Source organism: Amblyomma americanum, chromosome 4 (genome assembly GCF_052857255.1).
Source record: "Amblyomma americanum isolate KBUSLIRL-KWMA chromosome 4, ASM5285725v1, whole genome shotgun sequence".
NCBI classification, from domain to species: Eukaryota; Metazoa; Arthropoda; class Arachnida; order Ixodida; family Ixodidae; genus Amblyomma; species Amblyomma americanum.
Genome location: NC_135500.1, coordinates 173,034,283 through 173,052,774, shown reverse-complemented (window position 1 = coordinate 173,052,774; position 18,492 = coordinate 173,034,283). Strand labels below are relative to the sequence as shown.

The window sequence follows — 18,492 nt, the reverse complement described above, 5'->3', positions numbered from 1 at the left end:
GCGTGTACGGAAAGGCCGCGTCGTTCGACGTCTCGTTTACCGAGGACTGACCCAATGGGCATTTAAACTCCCTTGGACGTCCTGTGGATGTTCAGGATGTCTGCAGGGTGTTTACAGGAGGTCCAAGGAACGTTCAGTGCCCATTGTGGAGTAGAGTAACAGCGTACCTACGGAACAAATTTTGTCTGCAGGCTCGATTTTGTGATATCTTGTGAGCTTCACTAGGTAATGCACAGCGTCTGCTAGCGGCGTTGATGACGTAACAGTAGTATTTGGAGCCACAATCTGTAGATGGGTGGCTACGCTTTAAATTCAAACAACCGTAATTTAGTCTCATCGTGCAGTATCTTGCCTACAGCGAAATGTGATTGCTGTATAGTTAGGAATCGCGCTCGCAGCCAGAAGTAGGTCTTTATTTTCTGCCCCAGGCGTTGTTTTTTGTTCTGCAGTCATGCTCGGTCGGCCTTCCCTTCCGCATTCGCACTTGTCCCTGAGCGCCGTCGTTTTGACTCGTGTGCGGTGTGCTGTCAAATAAGTAGAACACAAGTGGGTCCTCACCGCGGCGCATGCTTCTAACTCCATCATGTTCCACTTCTCTCTCCCACACATACACGCGGGCGCGCAAAATTATTCGATGTTTTGTCCTCGTTCGTAATCGTTTACCGCGCAGACGTATAGTTCTGTTTACTATACAGAGGGCGGTTTGTTCCCGAGTTTTAAATTTTTGCTCAGAAATCGAAGAACAGAAACAAGGCGTTATCTTCTGCTCAAAAATTGTTGCATGCTAAGGCTCTTCCCCAGGTAATTCAGCAATAAATAAACTTATATGGAAGAGCCCAGTGTGGTGCTTGTCATTAAATACCCAAAGCTCAAAAACAACTTTGGTTCTTTCCTTTTTTCTTTCCTCCAATAACATAGTTCGGCTTTTATTTTCGTGCCCATTAGTGGCGTTTCGCAAGTGTTCATTCGGGGCTTTCTGGGCGTTTGCATATACCCTAGCTATTAAAACAATCGCGGTTGCCGCTGCAGTCTTCCACGAGCAATAGCTTTAGGAGATAAAGATGATGAATCGTACTGGTGCAAGGGCAGCTTGGGCCAAATGGCGCCAGGGTTAAAGGTTTATCGCTTTCCACAGGGCGAGGTCAAAGACCCATTTTTTCAGCATTTCACTCCAGAGGAGCCGAGCATCAGGCCAGGGGAAAGCTTGTCCCCATTGGAAACAGGTGGGTGCCAGACGGCACCTGGGATCGAACACCGCACCTCTCACATTCGAGGCGGATGCTCAAACCACTTGGCAACCGCCGCGATGAGCTATAAAGGAGCATGAGCGGCCTAGTTACAGCGCATTTATTACACTGATGCCAACTTGTGTTCTGAGGGCCTAGCTTCTCTTGGGCACTGGTCGACGTGGTCCCTAGCTGAGATCTTGCATTAAAAGGGGATTTAATTAGTGCAAAGTGACAAGGAGCACACCGTTTGCAACTCACTGTACAGGCGTTCCCGAAGTTGGTTTAAGGTAGAGCTGCTAGTTTTGGTGCTGCGCCTAAGTTCAGCTGTCCGCACAGGGACAGGACACTTGGTAAAGGCGGACCTCGGCATTAATCAGGTTTATTAAATGTTTCCGAAAGCTCGCTTGGGATTGTAGCAATCCGGAAAAAACGGGCGTCGCAGTCGAACTGCCCTGTCTTTACGCCGAGTGGTATTAACACCCCTTTTCACTGTGGAAGTACAGAGAGATGTTGCGCTGGGGCGATTTGAATCCCTTTTTGTACATCTATAGCACTTTCTGATGTTGCCTCCGTATATAGTTGGTAGCGGCACATAACGGTACAACGCTTGCAAAATGTTGTAAATAGCACAAATGGGTTCTCAAGTCGGACAAGTCGTGCTAGGAGAGTGGTTACGTCGGCGAAGTGCTTCTATCATTTCGTTGTTATTTGAAATGAAATGATGAAGCGCTGTTTTGTCCCATGCGTCACTCCTCTCACTCGTGTCTTTTCTTGTGTACTTACACTTCCGCTTTCCAACTACATTTCCCCGTAAGCAACGTGACATGCCCCACTTTGCTGTTCAAGGCACTCTGTTGACTTCCGTATCACACTCATAGATTTCGCATAATTTCCTCTCTCCTCGAAGAAGAGAAACTTTCGTAACAGCTCTTGGAACGAAATCCTGAATGGAGCCTCTGCTAAGCTTGCTTTTTTTTTTTTTTTTGCTGCATGACTACGGTGCGAAGCAGTTTCCTTAGGCGTTATCTGACTGATTATAAGTTTTCATGTAGTGCGTGTGTAATGTTTCGGCCTATTTATTCGCTATTTTAGGTAAGGGTCGCACTGCAAGCTGCTTGAATGGTTTGCTGCGAGGTCCTCTCACCTGCACTGTGAGCTGTTCCGCTGAAGTGGTAATGATCGAGCTCACAATCAAGGTCTCCGGAATCGTGCGCTTTTTTTAGCATATGAGTGCACTGTGCACCAAAACAAAAGAGGAAGCCTACGCCCGCCCTCAAATTCAAGTGAATACCTTTCCAAATTCAAACTGTTCAGGACTCCACAAAATCTGTCCCACCGGTACCAAAACGCCATCCCTTGATGCAGCGCTAGTCGGACACTCTTTCATATATTATTGATATATTATACCAGGCTAAACCGCAACATTTGCACACACCGGACACGTCACCTGAGCATTAGGAACCGCAACTGACACCAGCGTCGCCTTTGAGAGCCAACGAGCGCTCATCCGTCTGGTGAGCTCGTTGGCCAATGCCACGGGGGTCATGGACGGAGGAATCCAACCACCAGCTCAGTCAATGCCTTTTGTTTGGTCAATAAAAGTTTTGCCTCCTCCTCCTCTTCCCTCTTCCTCCTCCACCACCACCACCACGGCCACCACAAAAAAAAAATAAAACAACTGAATGGAATCAGAAAAGATTGCGACCCGTTTGCTCACATAGTTTCACCGTTTGACACAGTACTTGCGTCACAAGTGTACTGAGTTCGAAGACGGCGCATTTGAAATGTTTATTAATCCCAGCGAAAATCCTAAAACATTTGGTCTAATACAGTGTTGTGTTGCTGTTTAGGTCTCCTATTTGTCTGATATATGAGTTTGTATCAATCGAACAGGGAGCAACATTATTTGAAACAAGGACTAGCACTAACTTCTTTGACATCAGATGTTATTACAGTCTTCAATTAACAGGATGTTACAAACAAAATTGCTCACTATTTAACTGCTTACAACGAATATCTTGTCGTAATATTTATTTTGATAGCTTTGCTAATCAACAACTCGCCCAGGAGTGCGTATTGGTTACGCTGTTCAGAGGAGCTACATAAAAGCTCAGGGAAGGCTGCCTCTTATATGAACTCATATGTTTACAAGCGTTGTAACGCGAGTGGTTCAGCGTTAGCATAGCAGGAACATCGCGAGGTCGCTATCGGGAAACCCCAACGAGAGTAACCTTATATAATGGCACATGCCCACACAGGGGATCGGCTAAGAATCAGGGTGCAAAGAGAATTTTTCAGATGAATTTTTTTTTCATGGACGAAAATAATATGTATGCGAGTTGTACGTTGGTGATCTTCAGGACGCGTGCGTCGTCGTCTTCTATTTTTTTTGGGGGGGGGGGGGGGGGAGATGAGATTAAGAAGTTTGCAGGCATAGGGTGGGCGCAGCTGGGCAAATACCAGGGTTAATTGGGGAGACATGGGAGAGGCCTGCAGTGGGCGTAGTCAGGCTAGTGGTGATGATGACGCTGCGCAATCTGACAAGCTAATTGGTCTGCGTGGAATGACGTCACGAGCAGACAAATCAGCGTGTTGTACCGCGACTCGGAGTGACGTCATTCCACGCAGACCAATCAGCGTGTTGTACCGCTAGTCGCCATGGTGGACGTGCCCGCTTTGGCGCGGACGCCGCAACCAGCGCAATACTGAGGAAAAAGCAAGGAGCAGAGGTTTTGAGCTCTGCATGTGCTTATGATGTCGATGTATTTCCAAAATACGTTAATGTGCAACGCATTTAGATGAAAACTCTACAGTAGAGTAGGTTTCAATTTCGGAGTAATTGCTCATTAGCATCCGCGTATGCGCCATCGTACGGCTACAAAGGAAAGCTATAGATAGGATAGGAAAACTTTTAATATCCAACAGAAAGAGGGTAGCCAGAGGGCTACCCGCCTAGACGACGGCCGAAAGGTCTTGACTCTCGGCGGCGGCTTCGGCCAGTCGGACGAGTTGTAACTGAGTCGCCGGGTCGGAGCTCAGTAGTAAGGTCTCCCATTGATCTTTTGTGTTAATACTCGTCCCTCCCGGGGAGCATGAGGACATTCCCATAGTATGTGGTCCAAGGTGGCCCTAAGTTCGCAGTTCGCGCATTTTTCTGAAAATTGCCCTGGGTACATAAGACTCCAGAGGGCCGGGTTTGGAAATGTGTAAGTTTGTAACGGCGCCAGTTGATGGCTTGGTATCTGGACAAGGATCTATCCGCTGGAGGAAGTCTAGCTCGTTGCAAACGATAGTGTTGTGTAATTTCTCTGTAGGTCACCATGCGATCCCTGTCTGTAAAGACCACCTCGCTCGGGTCCGCCCGGAAAGAAAACCCTCGGGCGAACTCGTGGGCCGTCTCATTACCAAGGCAGGGATGCATGTGCTGGTGTCCAGACTAGCGTAATTTTCCGGTCTATTACATGACGGCTTAGAATTGTATTCGTTAGAGGGGAGACCCGGCCCCTGCTGAAATTTAGTATGGCAACTTTGGAGTCACTGATGATGTATCTCGCTTTTGTGCCTACACAAGCCAGTGCTATGGCAGCTTCCTCTGCAGTCTCTGGGTTACCCGAGAGTATGGAGGCACTTATTTTGAGGAGTTGTTTATTATTGAGTCGGAAGCTTCTCTGTTGAAGAAAAATTTGCCCATAGTTCGGGTATCGAGCCCGAGACCACTGCCTATACAAGCAGTCGTTCTACCAACTAAGCTAACCAGGACGGTTGAAATCTACTCCCCCTTTGGGTTTTCACTTTAATACATTGGACTTCTCAGCAGTCGGGTTCCTATCCCGCGTTCCCTTTGGATCACCACAGGGTTCGACTGGCTTGGCGATGAAAGGGAAGAACAGCGTTGAATGGCCGGCCCAGGCAGTCGATATGCTCGGCCTGCAAATATTGGCCGAATAATTATCTTACACTGCTACTACTACTGCTACTACTACTACTACAACAACACTGGATTAACACCGTTACCACTTCGAGTTGGTCAAATCAGCTCCGCCCTACCATCTGCTAGCTGTCCTGGTTAGTTTAGTTGGTAGAGCGCCTGTTCCGGGGAGGCGGTGGTGCCGGGTTCGATCCCCAAACCAGGACAACATTTTCTTCAACAGCGAAGCTTCAGTGAAAGCTGCACATCTTTCCTCTGTAGCCGTATGGCTGCGCTTGGGTGGATATTAATGAGTAATTATTCCCTAATTGATGCTAACGCACGCGTGCTTCAAATGGAGACCTGTGTCACGCTGATAGCACAGCAAATGCGACTTCGCTTTAAGGGTTCTGCCGACCTCTCCTGTTCCATTAAAGTCCTTCTCCCCCTCCTCCTCCCCCTTTCTTTCTCTCTCTCTAAGGGTTTCTAGGGCTCTAAGTTCACTCTTGATGACGTCGTCCACGTTCAGGCAAACAAAACCACCGGTAACAATAACAACTAGTTAGTACCGCACAATGAAGATTGGTCTCCAGGCACCTCTTCTGGAGGTTCTTTCACGTGGTACCTTATATGAAACGAGTTTCAGACGAAGCAAGTTTGCGAACATGGCACACTCATTTACACGCTTCGTTACCTTTCCCGCGAACTCTTGAAGGGATGTCCATCTCTGTGCATTCTTGAGCAGCCTAGTAGCATAGTCGAGAACCTGAGACAGCCTTGTATACATGCTGGCCTTGGCGAATCGTTCATTGCACTTTGCCCTTTGGACTGTGGTCTAAAGCAGGCCTCTATCCGAAGCGCCGTTGTCACTTGCGATCTTGCTAAATGACAGCTTGCCGGTGTAAGTGACGTCAATATATATTTACCAGCTCACTCTATACTGGCTCTCTTTGATTTCTATTTTCAGATAAATAGTAGACTGGTGCATTTAAACGAGTTGCTATACAAATGTGATGCCCATTTCGTTCAGATGTGTATAATAATAATAATAATTGGTTTTTGGTGGAAAGGAAATGGCGCAGTATCTCTCTCATATATCGTTGGACACCTGAACCGCGCCGTAAGGGAAGGGATAAAGGAGGGAGTGAAAGAAGAGAGGAACAAATAGGTCCGTAGTGGAGGGCTCCGGAATAATTTCGCCCACCTGGGGATCTTTAACGTGCACTGACATCGCACAGCACACGGGCGCCTTAGCGTTTTTCCTCCATAAAAACGCAGCCACCCGCGGTCGGGTTCGAACCCGGGAACTCCGGATCAGTAGTCGAGCGCCCTAACCACTGAGCCACCGCGGCGGGGGCAATTCAGATGTGTATCGATTTTTCTTTTAGTGAGGTTATTTCCGCTTTAATATGGACTCCAAGCATTTCGTTCAGCGTTACGGGCAGCTTGTATAGCCGCCATTTTCTTCAACCCGCTGCTTTTGTGTGTACTATGGTCGAATACAACTTAAGTTACAACTTAAGAATACAACCGCATCACAGAATTCCTCCACGACATGATAGAGTAGTCATGTTGTTAAAGTTGGTACCTAAAAAAGGAGATAGCCCATGAGACGAAATTATAAGCTCAAGAATTTCTATGCCTCTGGCTTGTTTGGTACAGTCAAACATTAAAAATCTGATTTCGTTTGTAGCTTTGTGGTTGGTCAGCGGAGTATTTCGAGGACGCCGCGGACTATGAACTGTTGTTACCGACTACTGTTTTTTTTTTATTACTGTATCCTAGTATAGCTGTACTGCACAGCGTCATCTTCCGGAGCCCCTCGATTACTGCCTCGCGAGATAATAGTTTTTGCAGCCCTCACGGAGCGGCGCCGCCGCCTCAATTAGATCCAAAAGAAACACCTTTCCTTTCTTCCTTGTTGACAGAGGAGGATTGCGAATTGCGTAAATTGCTTTATTGCCTCAAACAGAGCCTGATTTTGTATTCACTGCGCACCGCGTCGGTGCAGAGGCTCTAATTTCCTCCTTTCCTTTATTTTCACATTCTCAAAGAATTTTTCCGGCGTCGTTATTTTGTTCTCTTTTTTTCTTTCAGTAAAGGAGTTTCCTCGGGGAAACACTTTTCACGGGGAAACTCTTTCAACGTATGAGTAATCCAAACAAGCTTCTTTTTTTTATTTTCGGGCAGGCTTCGTCGTTAATTGTTTTTATTGGTTTTCGTTTTTTCTCTTTTTCGTCCAACGTCACTGTATTGTTGTGTTTTTTTTCACTCGGGCCGATTTTCTTTCCTGATGTGATTTCAGACACACTCAACGGTATGCACTCAGCGCGCGAAGAGCCACGTGATCTGATTTCTTCTGGCTTCGTTAACAAAAGGCGCACGTTTACAGAAAGTGCGACGTCGCGCGAAGGCTTCAAGGTGACCGACCAAAGGGGAAAATCCTGCGTCGCGTCAATGCACGCAAGCCATGTACAGCGCTAAGGGCTGAGCAAGACAAGAGGTGTGATTACATGCGACGTTCTGTTCCGATATAGAGAGCGCACGCGACCGTGTCTGTGTCATTGACACCAGATAAAACAGCACGGCTGCAAGATCGAACTCTTGCCCATGGGAGACAATGAACTATGTCCACGTTTATTCCTGTGTGTTCAAAAAAAAAAAATGGCTGCAAGCCGTATCGACGCGATGACGTCATGAAAGCTGTAAACGACCGTTCCTGTTTGCGAAGGATGGAAGCAATGGGAGTATCAGTTCGTTCACGATGTAATTCGCAGCGCGGAAAAACGTTTTCAAGCCATAAAAAAGTACGTGTAGAAAGACTGTCGCCAATAAAGTAAATAATAGCAATAATGAGAAGAAACAAAACGAGAGCTGAATCTCTGGCTAAGACGCGTGTGCTTTCTCGTCGAATTTTTAATGATAAAATTTGATCACTTTATATAAGTGTATATTGCCATTCAAGACCATGTTTTTCACTCCTGATAATTTCTCTTGACAGTGACGAACGAAAAGCATCACTGGCGACTGTTCACTATTGCTGACGTTTAGTCCCTTGCCCCCTGTTTTTGCCCTTGAACATCGTGCCAATCGTAATCTGTTTCGGCCTGCTTCACGGCGTTGTCTACATCTTGCTGAGTAATTAATCAACAAACCAATTGTTGAATAAATAAACTGTGCAAATTGGTAAGCATTTTCTTGTCTTTAATTTCACCTTATTGATGCACGTTTCTTCGCTTGGAAGTTATACATTCGTTCGGCTGGTCTGATCGCGCAACGCGCCCTTGAATGTGTTGCTACATTTGGGTGTTCTGAAATTAATAAAGCAACAATAACCACTGTCAGCATCGTATTTGGGACGAATCATCATCCGCTGCTGTCATATGCCGGAGAACTGGCCTTGCCTAAACAGTTGGTCGTATATAGCGTGCCGCATCTTTCCCACTCACTATAAAAAGCACGACAGAAAATTTGACCCAGCTCGCGAACGTTTCCTGACAGAATCATTAACAAACGAGGGACGTGTGCTCGCACAAAAAAAAAAAAATTATGTGGCAATGGCAGTAAGCACAGAAACGAGATCACGTGAAGGAAAAAACACATAAAGCTGCCATCCATGACCCGCATTTCACCTGCTCCTGACCTGAGCTCACGAGTAGGTCAACAAACACCTCCGCATAGGGGAGTCGAAAATGGGTGCCCGCTTAAGAATTTAGACCGTGCGTGCTGTCTGCACCTGTCATATAAATCCCCGAATTACCCCCACCAAACCTGGCATCATCGCTATGATTGGGGCAGGATGGCTCACTGTCCTTACTGTAGGTATACATGTCACGAAACATTTATGTTCATACATTCGTACGTGCGTGTGTGCGTGCATGCGCCTGAGTGAGTGAGTGAGTGAGTGAGTGAGTGAGTGAGTGAGTGAGTGAGTGAGTGAGTGAGTGAGTGAGTGAGTGAGTGAGTGAGTGAGTGAGTGAGTGAGTGAGTGAGTGAGTGAGTGAGTGAGTGAGTGAGTGAGTGAGTGAGTGAGTGAGTGAGTGAGTGAGTGAGTGAGTGAGTGAGTGAGTGAGTGAGTGAGTGAGTGAGTGAGTGACGATGCAAACCACGCAAGGAAACAGTTTTATGACTAATTGATCTTTGCATGGCCAAGTCGAGGGAGCATTAAAAGGGCCTCTGCATTTCCGCCTCCATCGAAATGTGTCGCAGAAGGGGTTCTGGATAACAGCTGCCTTTTTCAGAATAGTCCCACTTATACTCCCTTTTGACGCTGTGCACCCTTTTCATTTCGAACTTTTCAACGTATTTCCTATACTGTAGAAGTTGATTAGCCATTTTTAATAATTAATTAGTGTACAAAACTAAAAATGCTACTTCTTGCTCAATACGACCGCCTTCTTTACTACTTCAGATTGATTCTTACGAAGAAGTTTGTTTGCTTTTCTTTTAATCCCTTGGATCATTTTACGTTAACATTCTGTACAGAAGAGTTCAACTGCGGCTTCGGCAGTGTTGTCACCAGGGGCCTTTACTCTGCCGCATCCCATCACAAGTTAAGAAGTGTAAGAAAACCATAACATAAAATTGACCTCGACTATTCAAAAGAGAGGTCGAGGTAAAATTTTGTCTGACAGCGTATAAAACCACTCCGCATTTCCTTTTGAAGACGAGTTTAAAGGCCAGGTCTTCATAAAACTCAGCTTCGCACAACGCATTTCGCGAGGCGTTGAACCTCGCGTTCGTCTGAAGCTCGTTCGTCTTCTGGGCAACCGTTACTCACGGGAGTTCCGCGCGGAAAGCAGGCAACCGAGATACGAGCCGAGAAGACGGATGCTAGCACTCTGTCACGCCCTTACGGCGAACGGAAGCACAGGGGCGTGAGCCTGACGCCAGTCGTGGGTGTGTGCATGTGTAGGGCATGCAGGGGACGGGCGATAGAGGCTGAATCGACGTCAGCGCTGCAATGTCCTGCGTGTCACGTGCAATACAGGCTGCTCAAATGTCGACTGCTTTTTCTTCTGCTCGCGAAAGAATCCATAATCGTCCACACTTCGTCACAACAAACCAAGGAATGTTGGCCTTCTTCGTATCTATGTCATAACGAGCTCCTTATTTCTCTTTCCTAGTCTGATCAGTTTCCCAACATATAGCACGTTTCGAACGAAACAGAACTGTCGGCTGCCAGTAATTCACAAGTCGTAATTCACAAGATCACTCGCGGCAAACAGCAAACTGTTCCGGCGAAACAGGCTAAAAATTTAAACCGATATGCTGCTATTAACAGTCTATGGAAGGATCACAGATTGTGCTGCTGATTTATTCCGTGTGGCCGAATGTGCGTGCAAGTGCAATTTTATTGTTTTTGAACGTTCACGAATTGGCCTAATTGGCTCATTTTAATTCAGCAGCAGCAGCACCTGCCTAACCACGTCGACAGCACGAGAAAGGCCTCTCCCATATCCCTTCATTAGCCCTGTCCTGTGCCAGGTGCGGCCACCTTGCCTCGGCAGAATTTCTCAATGTCTTTCTACGTTACTCTCTGCCGTCTTCTGCTGCGTTTGCCTTCTATTGGAAGCTGCTCCGTTATCTTTAATTGACCACTGGTTTATTTTTTTCTTCTCATTGCATTACCTGCCTATTCCCTGTGGGTATTATTTACTTACTTTTGTTCACTAATCTGCTTTGATCTCCTCCAGTCTCCTTCATGTTACACCTATCATTTTCTTTTCCATAACTCTCCGCGTTGCCCGTATTAAATTCCAAGCCTTGTTATTAGTATCCAAGTCTTTCTCCCATAGTTGAGCACCAGCAAGCTGCAACTATTAAATCCATTCCTCTATAACATCATCGGTAAGCTGCTGTTCGTTACCAGAGAGTAACTGCCAAATTCACTCCATCCCGTAATTTTTCTTTAGCTATTTCGCTGTCGTTAATTTAATTGCTCTCTGGTATCATTTTTCTTCCTTTTTTTTATAAACCCACCGTTCATTTATATTTCTACAATCGGCCAGCAGCGACAAAGCGCCGGAAGCCAGAAGTTTCACCCAACATTTGTCCCGCCTTGGCAGTGCAGGATTAAAACGGTCTTTAACAGCTCACTTTCCTTTCACGCCGGTTTACGTCAGACCGGTGTACCACGCCTTTCTTATCTCACTGCACGTCAATACCAGCACCCTCGTACGTAAAAACACGGCTGCACCTTCAAGGTCGCAATAAAGGAAAATGCGAAGGCTGATGTCTGCAATGGCATCAACGGTGGCGCTGCAAAGAGTTCAGTAATCGAACTATGACAGCTCAGTGACCGCAGTGGTGCCACGCGAGCAAGAAATCCGCGAAAATTTCAAAAAGTTGGCGCGAGAGATTATTCTCTTTCCCCTGTTTTCTCCCCGATCTAGAGGTCATGGCTGAAGCAGTCGATCGAAACAAACGACGATAGTGAGCACATAATAAGGAGGAAATGGTTACCTCTCTAGTATAGAGCAGAACGTTGGGCCATTTGGTGTAGCGACATATTCGCGAAAACTTTGCGCAGATTAACACAAGACGGGAGGGAAAACACGCACGTGTGCGTGTTTCTCCCTCCCGTCTTGTGTTAATCAGCGCAAAGTTTTCCTGAATATGTTACCTGTTTATTTCAGGTAAAGATTCGCAGCTCACAGAATCGGCGAGTTTCATCAGTGTGGCAGAGGAGGTATGCCTTGTGAAAAGTTTAGATTCGGGGGGGGGGGGGGGGGGGGGTAGTTGATGCTAAGCCGTATACTTGAACTCTCCTAGCGTCCGTACGTGTAAGTCTCAACCTTAAAGATGGGGACTGTGATAGTTCCTCTTGCCTTCATAAGATTTTCGAGCGCTAGGGATGGGATGCAAAATGAGTCACATGATGTGGCCCAAAAGCAAGGCCCCCTGGTCTCTGAACTTCTGACAAAGACATGTACGCGAGGCTTTCTTGGCTCGCGCATATACAAGCGGCACCAAAAGTAAACGGAACACGGGCCCGACACCAAAGTTCCCCGGCTGACGCCTTTGGCAGAGTGCGCAGTTGAGACTGCTTCAGTGTCACCTTACTCCGCTGACTTTCTGCGCCCCCTCCCAATTCCTGAACAATGCTCTAGACGCGAGTACAATTACATTAGGAAAACCGGTAACTAAAAGATCGACTATACATGTATGGTATACGAGTAAGAAAAGGAATTCCTCCACTGGTTGATATTGTATGGCTGACAAGACAAAGATTCGGCGTTGTTTCGCCAAGCTGACGGCGGTTTTCTTGCGAATAGGAACATGGATTCCTTCGCCTGACGACTGCAGTTCTTCTCGGAACCGCGTCACACAGACCGGTGTCAAAACGGCCTGCTGCGACGGCCACAACCTTCTTAGGAGTTTCCACACGCGCCCTGCCGTTGCGTTTGCTGCTACTGTTTTCTTTTTACTCGTGTTTCGTGTCCGTATACATAATTTTTCTCGCGATTTATTGGATGGCAGCGCGCCTGACAGCGGCAGCCAGCTGTTGCTATGCGTTCGGCTCCACTTCAAGGGCGCAGATGAGCGTCTTCCCAAGCGTTCTGTTTTTCCTGTTATGAAGTTCTTTCCCGTTATTTTATTTTATTTTTTCCTGCGGCCTGTACTACGTGTCGGCCTTTATCGTTAGGTTCGAGTGCTTGCCGGAATGTAGAATGATGCCCGCTCGTCGCAGAACAATGCTACCTACGTCTGTGCTCAACGATACAGGTTGCTCATGTAATTCGTGCCCTATCTTGCTTCATCCCGTTGTCTGTGGCGCTTGTTATCAGCGCATAATGCACGAACGTCGAATATATCGCGGCGTTCACGTCGAAAACGGTTGGCCTCAGCAATGCGTGACGGCTGTCGGTGCGCACGGATGCCACTTCTGAGACGTATGAGGAAGCCTCTCCTCATATATTTACGTTTCGCCAGTTATTCGAAGCCAGTCGCGCCTTATGCCTTACGCCCGCTTTCGTGTTGGCAGATAAACGGCCAGCCTACGTCTAAAGCTCTCTGCTTGTTCCTCCACTCTCGAAGGTGGTAAACGAAAATGCTAGCATTTTCGTTCATTTCGTTCGTTTTGCGAACGGATAAAGGGAGGATTCGGGGAACATTTACAATGGCCTTGATTGAATGTAAGCGCGCGAATGTGAATAGACGTGTGGTTGTTAACCGTCCGAGACATTGGACGCAGCTGCGCTCTCGCACTGAGTTTTGCCTTTGCTTTATTACATAGACAACCACGTTACGTTGCCAGTGGTCAGACATATGTGTTGATTGCATACTATGCCCCATGAAAGGAAAAGCCACGCGTAGCTGTATCTGAGGAGCGCTGTGATTTAAGCGTACAGTCAGGTACACCTCCGGCAACGTCACTGTTTGCAGTTATGCATGTCATATTCCACTGCATGCACTGCAGATATTTATACGTTGCACTGTGTAATGCAAAAAGTGCTCTTAAGAGTATTGCGTACGGATATACGTGGTTCCCCGCACTGAAGATTTTTGCAAGCAGTCAGTATACCGTTAAAAACGGGCCACTGTGACTAACATGTAAACTCCGGTTAAAGATGACACAAGGGATGTGCGGCGAGATAACTTGCGCTTCCTGTTTCCTGGGCCCAAGCACCCGATAATGCATATTTCCCGCCTGCTTCGCGCGATACTTTGCAGTGGCGTGCGTTGTTGCCAGGGCCCACGGTAACGCCAAAATGGACAATTCTCCTCACCAGACTGACTGACTGACTGACTGACTGACTGACTGACTGACTGACTGACTGACTGACTGACTGACTGACTGATTGATTGATTGATTGATTGATTGATTGATTGATTGATTGATTGATTCTATTTACAGCCCCTGGTAAACGAAACGCGTTTACTCAGTTTAAAGCAAAACTTTGTGTAGCAGGGATGAGGTTTCTTTCAGTATCGTTATTATTTCTGTTAGCCAAATTTGTAACACTTTCTCCTCGCTCTATACCTCCTCCTCTCTCAAGGTGCGAGTCGCTGGGAGGGCGCGCTCGCATCGCCTCTCGGATCCGGCAGCCGCTGCCCAAGCTGTACGCGCCCTACACGGACAACCGGGAGAACGTGCAGTCCAGAAGCTACCGGAACCTGGACATAGTGGCCGCCGACGACTACTCGAGGCCGTACACAGAGGTCGAGCACGCGGCCCCCGTGCGTCGGGACGTGTCGGCGAAGACGACGGCGGCGGACAGTGACTCGACCACCACCACCACCTGGCGGACAGTTCCCGCTTCTTCGTCGACGACGCTGGGGCCCCGGACGTCCGCCCAGAGACTCACTACCGCGGCGACCAGCAGCAGCACGTCGACCGCGACCAGCCGAAGCAAAGCGTAGTGCACGCGAATGTGTAGGCCTCTGTACTTAAACTGAACATGCTTCTAAAGACTGCGCTTTTTCTGCTGATTGTGCCTTTATGTGCCGGCTGAGTGAGCAGAGCTTTCAGCGAGTCGAAGCTTCACTGTCGTCGCTGTCATCGGCTTCGCCAAGGTCCCCACGTGCCAGATGAACTGTCGGCGAAGACCTTTTGCGTTTATGACCTTCGAGAGTATGGAGATCTGGGGGAAATACTTGGCTCAGTGGTCCACCTGCCCATGCAGGCTCTATCTGCTGATTTCCTGCGATGCCTGTGTCCGGTTTGCCACGAGAACGAAGTCACGTGGGTTAATAAAAGACCGTCACATTTGCGCCGATAGAAACTACAGGGGATTGACGTCGTTGCTGAGATGTTTACCGAACAAGTGCAGAAGAAGAGCTAGACAAAACCACAGCAGAGCGGGCTCTGCAAACCTCTGCACAAGTCTGGAACGCATCAGCGTTGCTGAATATACCAGTAAAGTGGAGATGGCGAAGTGTTTTTCTGGCATGAGAAGTCGCCAAACTTCATTAACGTGAAAGCCTGAGATCAGTAGAGTTGAAGAAGTGCACCTAAGGAGCATTGAGCCATAAGATGGTCGTCTTTATAGGAGCTAGCTGGTAATGTCTAAAACCTTGCGCTTCAAGCAACGACTGCGGCATCAACACTTTCGTACAGGTGTTGATGCCACACCTAGTGTCTGGCATTATTTAATTTTTAGTGTACAAGAAGGAAGGAATTAACGCGTTTTAGAACCATTTAAAAGAAACTTTCCAAGCAGCTCCGCCTTTGTACAGGTTTCAGCGCAAAGTCTGTGTTCGCATAGCAACTGCAGTACTCAGGCGTTCTGAAGCAAGCTAGGATGCCCTCGGTGTCACATTAATGGGCTCATGCATTCGCGCGTCTTCAAAGTTTAAGCTTTATAGATCGTACAAAAATGCATACAGATGTTCCGTCATCAATCGTTTCGTCCGCACAGCATATTGAGAGCTCTGTATAGCATCTGTAAAATCCGGTCTAGAGTACTTGATCGGAGTATCTGACGGCGCTCCGAACGAACAGCTGCCTTTCGAAACAGCGCCACGAGACAGCTGAGACGCAGCTCGTGACAGATATTCGGCGTTGCGCGATGCACAATGATGAGTCACGACACCGTCCTCCTACACTTTGTTCCACAATTGTTTTTTTTCTTTTTTTTACACAGTCAGCCAGCGCTTTTTAAGGCGCCGGACTCATCGTTGGGATGGCCTGGAAAAACGTTGATAGCTATATTTGAGCTCTGAGGAAAAATTGAAGTTGGCCTCTATATATAGAAATATTACCGAGTTTTAATGAAGATGACGCTAGTTTCTTTTAAAATGAATCTTTATAGGCTATAAAAGTAAAAAAAATAAAAAAAATGTAGGTGTTGCCGCACTCTGAACAGAAAGGAGTCAAAATTGAGTAAGCTGTACTCTGGCGCACTCCGTTTGAAGTGAAAGCTTCACTACGCTAGGTAAAGCCGAATTCGCCGTGCGCTGCCGGTTGACCTTCAAGTGAGCCAGAGGGTCAAGTGTGGCTATGGGCCTTACCATATGTGGTCCAGCATGGTGTCGCGCCATTTAACCTTTCATTTTTGGCCTTTGACCTTTCGATTCACCGAAAGGTGAATCGAACTCGCCCGATCAACCATTAATTTAACTGCCACCTTCCAGGGTGGCAGTGTGGGCGCTCTGCCTATCCAGGGTGCGGAACGCACTCAACGTTACAGACGCCAAGCCGCGCCTACTTGTCTGATACATCACAGCTTTCGATCTCTAATCAGGTTGAGCAGCAGTTAAACTACAGCAATTTTATGGAGGGAGAGCGCTGGAGATCAGCCTTACTCCCTTTTTACTCCCATATTCTTGTTTATGGCCGATTTCGCGATGAAACCGCGGCGCGTGTACATAGTTTTGCTGTGCGGATCCCAGAGGCTAGGCTACCCGCCATTCACTTCTAAACGGTGATCACGAAGTCCCTTTCGGTGTAGACATCACAAGCTTCACTAGATTGGCGGGGAAATTTTTAAATGCGATTTTCTCAGCAATAAACGCCTACTTCGCTGCAGGACAAATATAAGCGTAGCCAGAAAAATCCACGGAACCAATTTTTGCTGAGAAACAATGCTACATGGAGTTCGCCTTAGGGCCTCTTTAAGAACATATACACACCGAGATTTGCTGAAGCTTCATCTTCAGTACCCAGCAGTTTAAAGGAAAAGTGGTAGCTTCAAGCATTCATCGAAAGGTGAGGAAACTGCTCCTCTCTGTGAAGAGCACTGAGTTAAAAAGAGCACGCGTTACTTGTCTCCTGGCCGCATTTAGGCACATTCTTTTCTATCAGTTTTTTTATTACTTTTTTTGCGATCAGAAGTATGTAAATAAACGGATATTCACTGGAAGCAAGTTTGCGCAATACTTCTAAGCCGGCGGTCAGCCCTCGTTCGGAGCGTGTTTTAAACAGTGTGGCGCAAGGTATACACTTGCAATAGCCAAGTTATGAGCTCGCATGTGAAGGAACCTTAAGCTGACCCTAAGGTCATGCTTAGGACAAGCGTTTCCACTAACTTTTCGTTGTGTGTTCTTGTGCGTGTATGCGTGTGTGCGTGAGCGTTGACGCTTCCTGGTCGACTGTTGTGCTTCAGGGTGTTTCAAGTGACAAAAAAATATATATTTTTCTCCTGTCTCGTTGCCGTGTCTGTCTGTGTTACTGTTTCTATCACCTTCGTACACCTTCATACGTAACATGGCGCGTCTCTTCTTATGTTCTTTAAGTCCGTGATTAATAAAAACATCGTACAGCGTGCGACTGCCGGCAATGCGCTGCCTTAATTTACCATGGCTTGAATGGGGCGGAGATGTAGAGAGGTACAAACGTATCTTGTAAAGACAACTGTTACTTTTAAATGGCCATTTCAGTAGAAAGATCACGTTTCCCTTTAGGAGAGTTCTGTATGTATACGAGTCAGAGTAAATGCAGAAAACATGCTCTTTCAGATGTGGAAGTAAGCCGTCGTGATGCATACATGAATACATTATGTTTTTATTGTTTTTTTTTCGTGGGACAAAATGCAGGAGTTACGGCAATTCACAGCATAGAACGTGAAATAAAAGTAAATGGTCATATGAAGCGAGCAGTCTTGCTGAATGAATGAAATCAAGCTGAGTGCGATGGTGTAGACCTGCGCTAGCGCTATAGCGTTTGTCGGCGTTTCTCGTATAAGCATAAAAAGGACTAGTTACGTGCACTGGAGCGGCTGCATCGCCTGCATGCTTTCGAAAGCGCATGTATTTTCGCACGATGCAGCCAAATTTTGTCGACCCACAGCGGCGAGGGTAATCGTGTTTTCGAAATTCCAAAAACTGATATGGCTATTACTAACGACCGGCTGTAAATCTCTAATTGCAACTAGGCACCTAACTCTACTAGTTAAGAAGTTAAATATGAAAAATTAGTTAACAAGCTTACTTCTTTAAAACGATTCACCGGTTTTCTGGTGTCCGCCAACACTGGTAATTCTATGCCGCAAAAGCCATATTTTTACCCCGAAAAGCCTATAATTTCTATGGAAACAAAAAATGGTGTGTCAGATGGTGAAAGGCTCCAAGCGGGGCGTTACATAAGGGAATTATAGTATAGCAAATGACATGAAAATAAATCGCCAACTTCGAAACAATGAAACAGTACTATTCCAAAACGGAAGCAGTTTTATTCGTATTAATTCTGCTTATTGTGTTCCTACGTACTAGTATTACATTAGAAAAATGGAACGGGCATATAAAGCATATTAAACCTGCTATAAGCATACTCTCGAAAGAAGCCAGAGTCAAGTTGCATTACAATAAAATACCCGTGTTGCTGAAATTGAAAAGAAAGTCCTGGAGTTCCTGGAGGTCGCCCGGTATTTCACTACACAGTCAGATTCAAAAATATAGGAGCGTCACACAATA

General features: G+C 46.8%; 1 protein-coding gene across 1 annotated transcript in view; it reads left to right on the top strand.

The window, feature by feature from the left end:
- The window catches only part of LOC144129912 (uncharacterized), a 32,000-nt gene extending 14,650 nt beyond the window's left edge, over positions 1-17,350 (top strand). Inside the window, exon 5 of the mRNA XM_077663971.1 lies at positions 14,139-17,350. Within this exon, the coding sequence (XP_077520097.1) occupies positions 14,139-14,502 (364 nt within the window). The 3' untranslated portion in view covers positions 14,503-17,350. The remainder of the gene's footprint in view (positions 1-14,138) is intronic.
- The last annotated feature ends 1,142 nt before the right edge of the window (positions 17,351-18,492 follow it).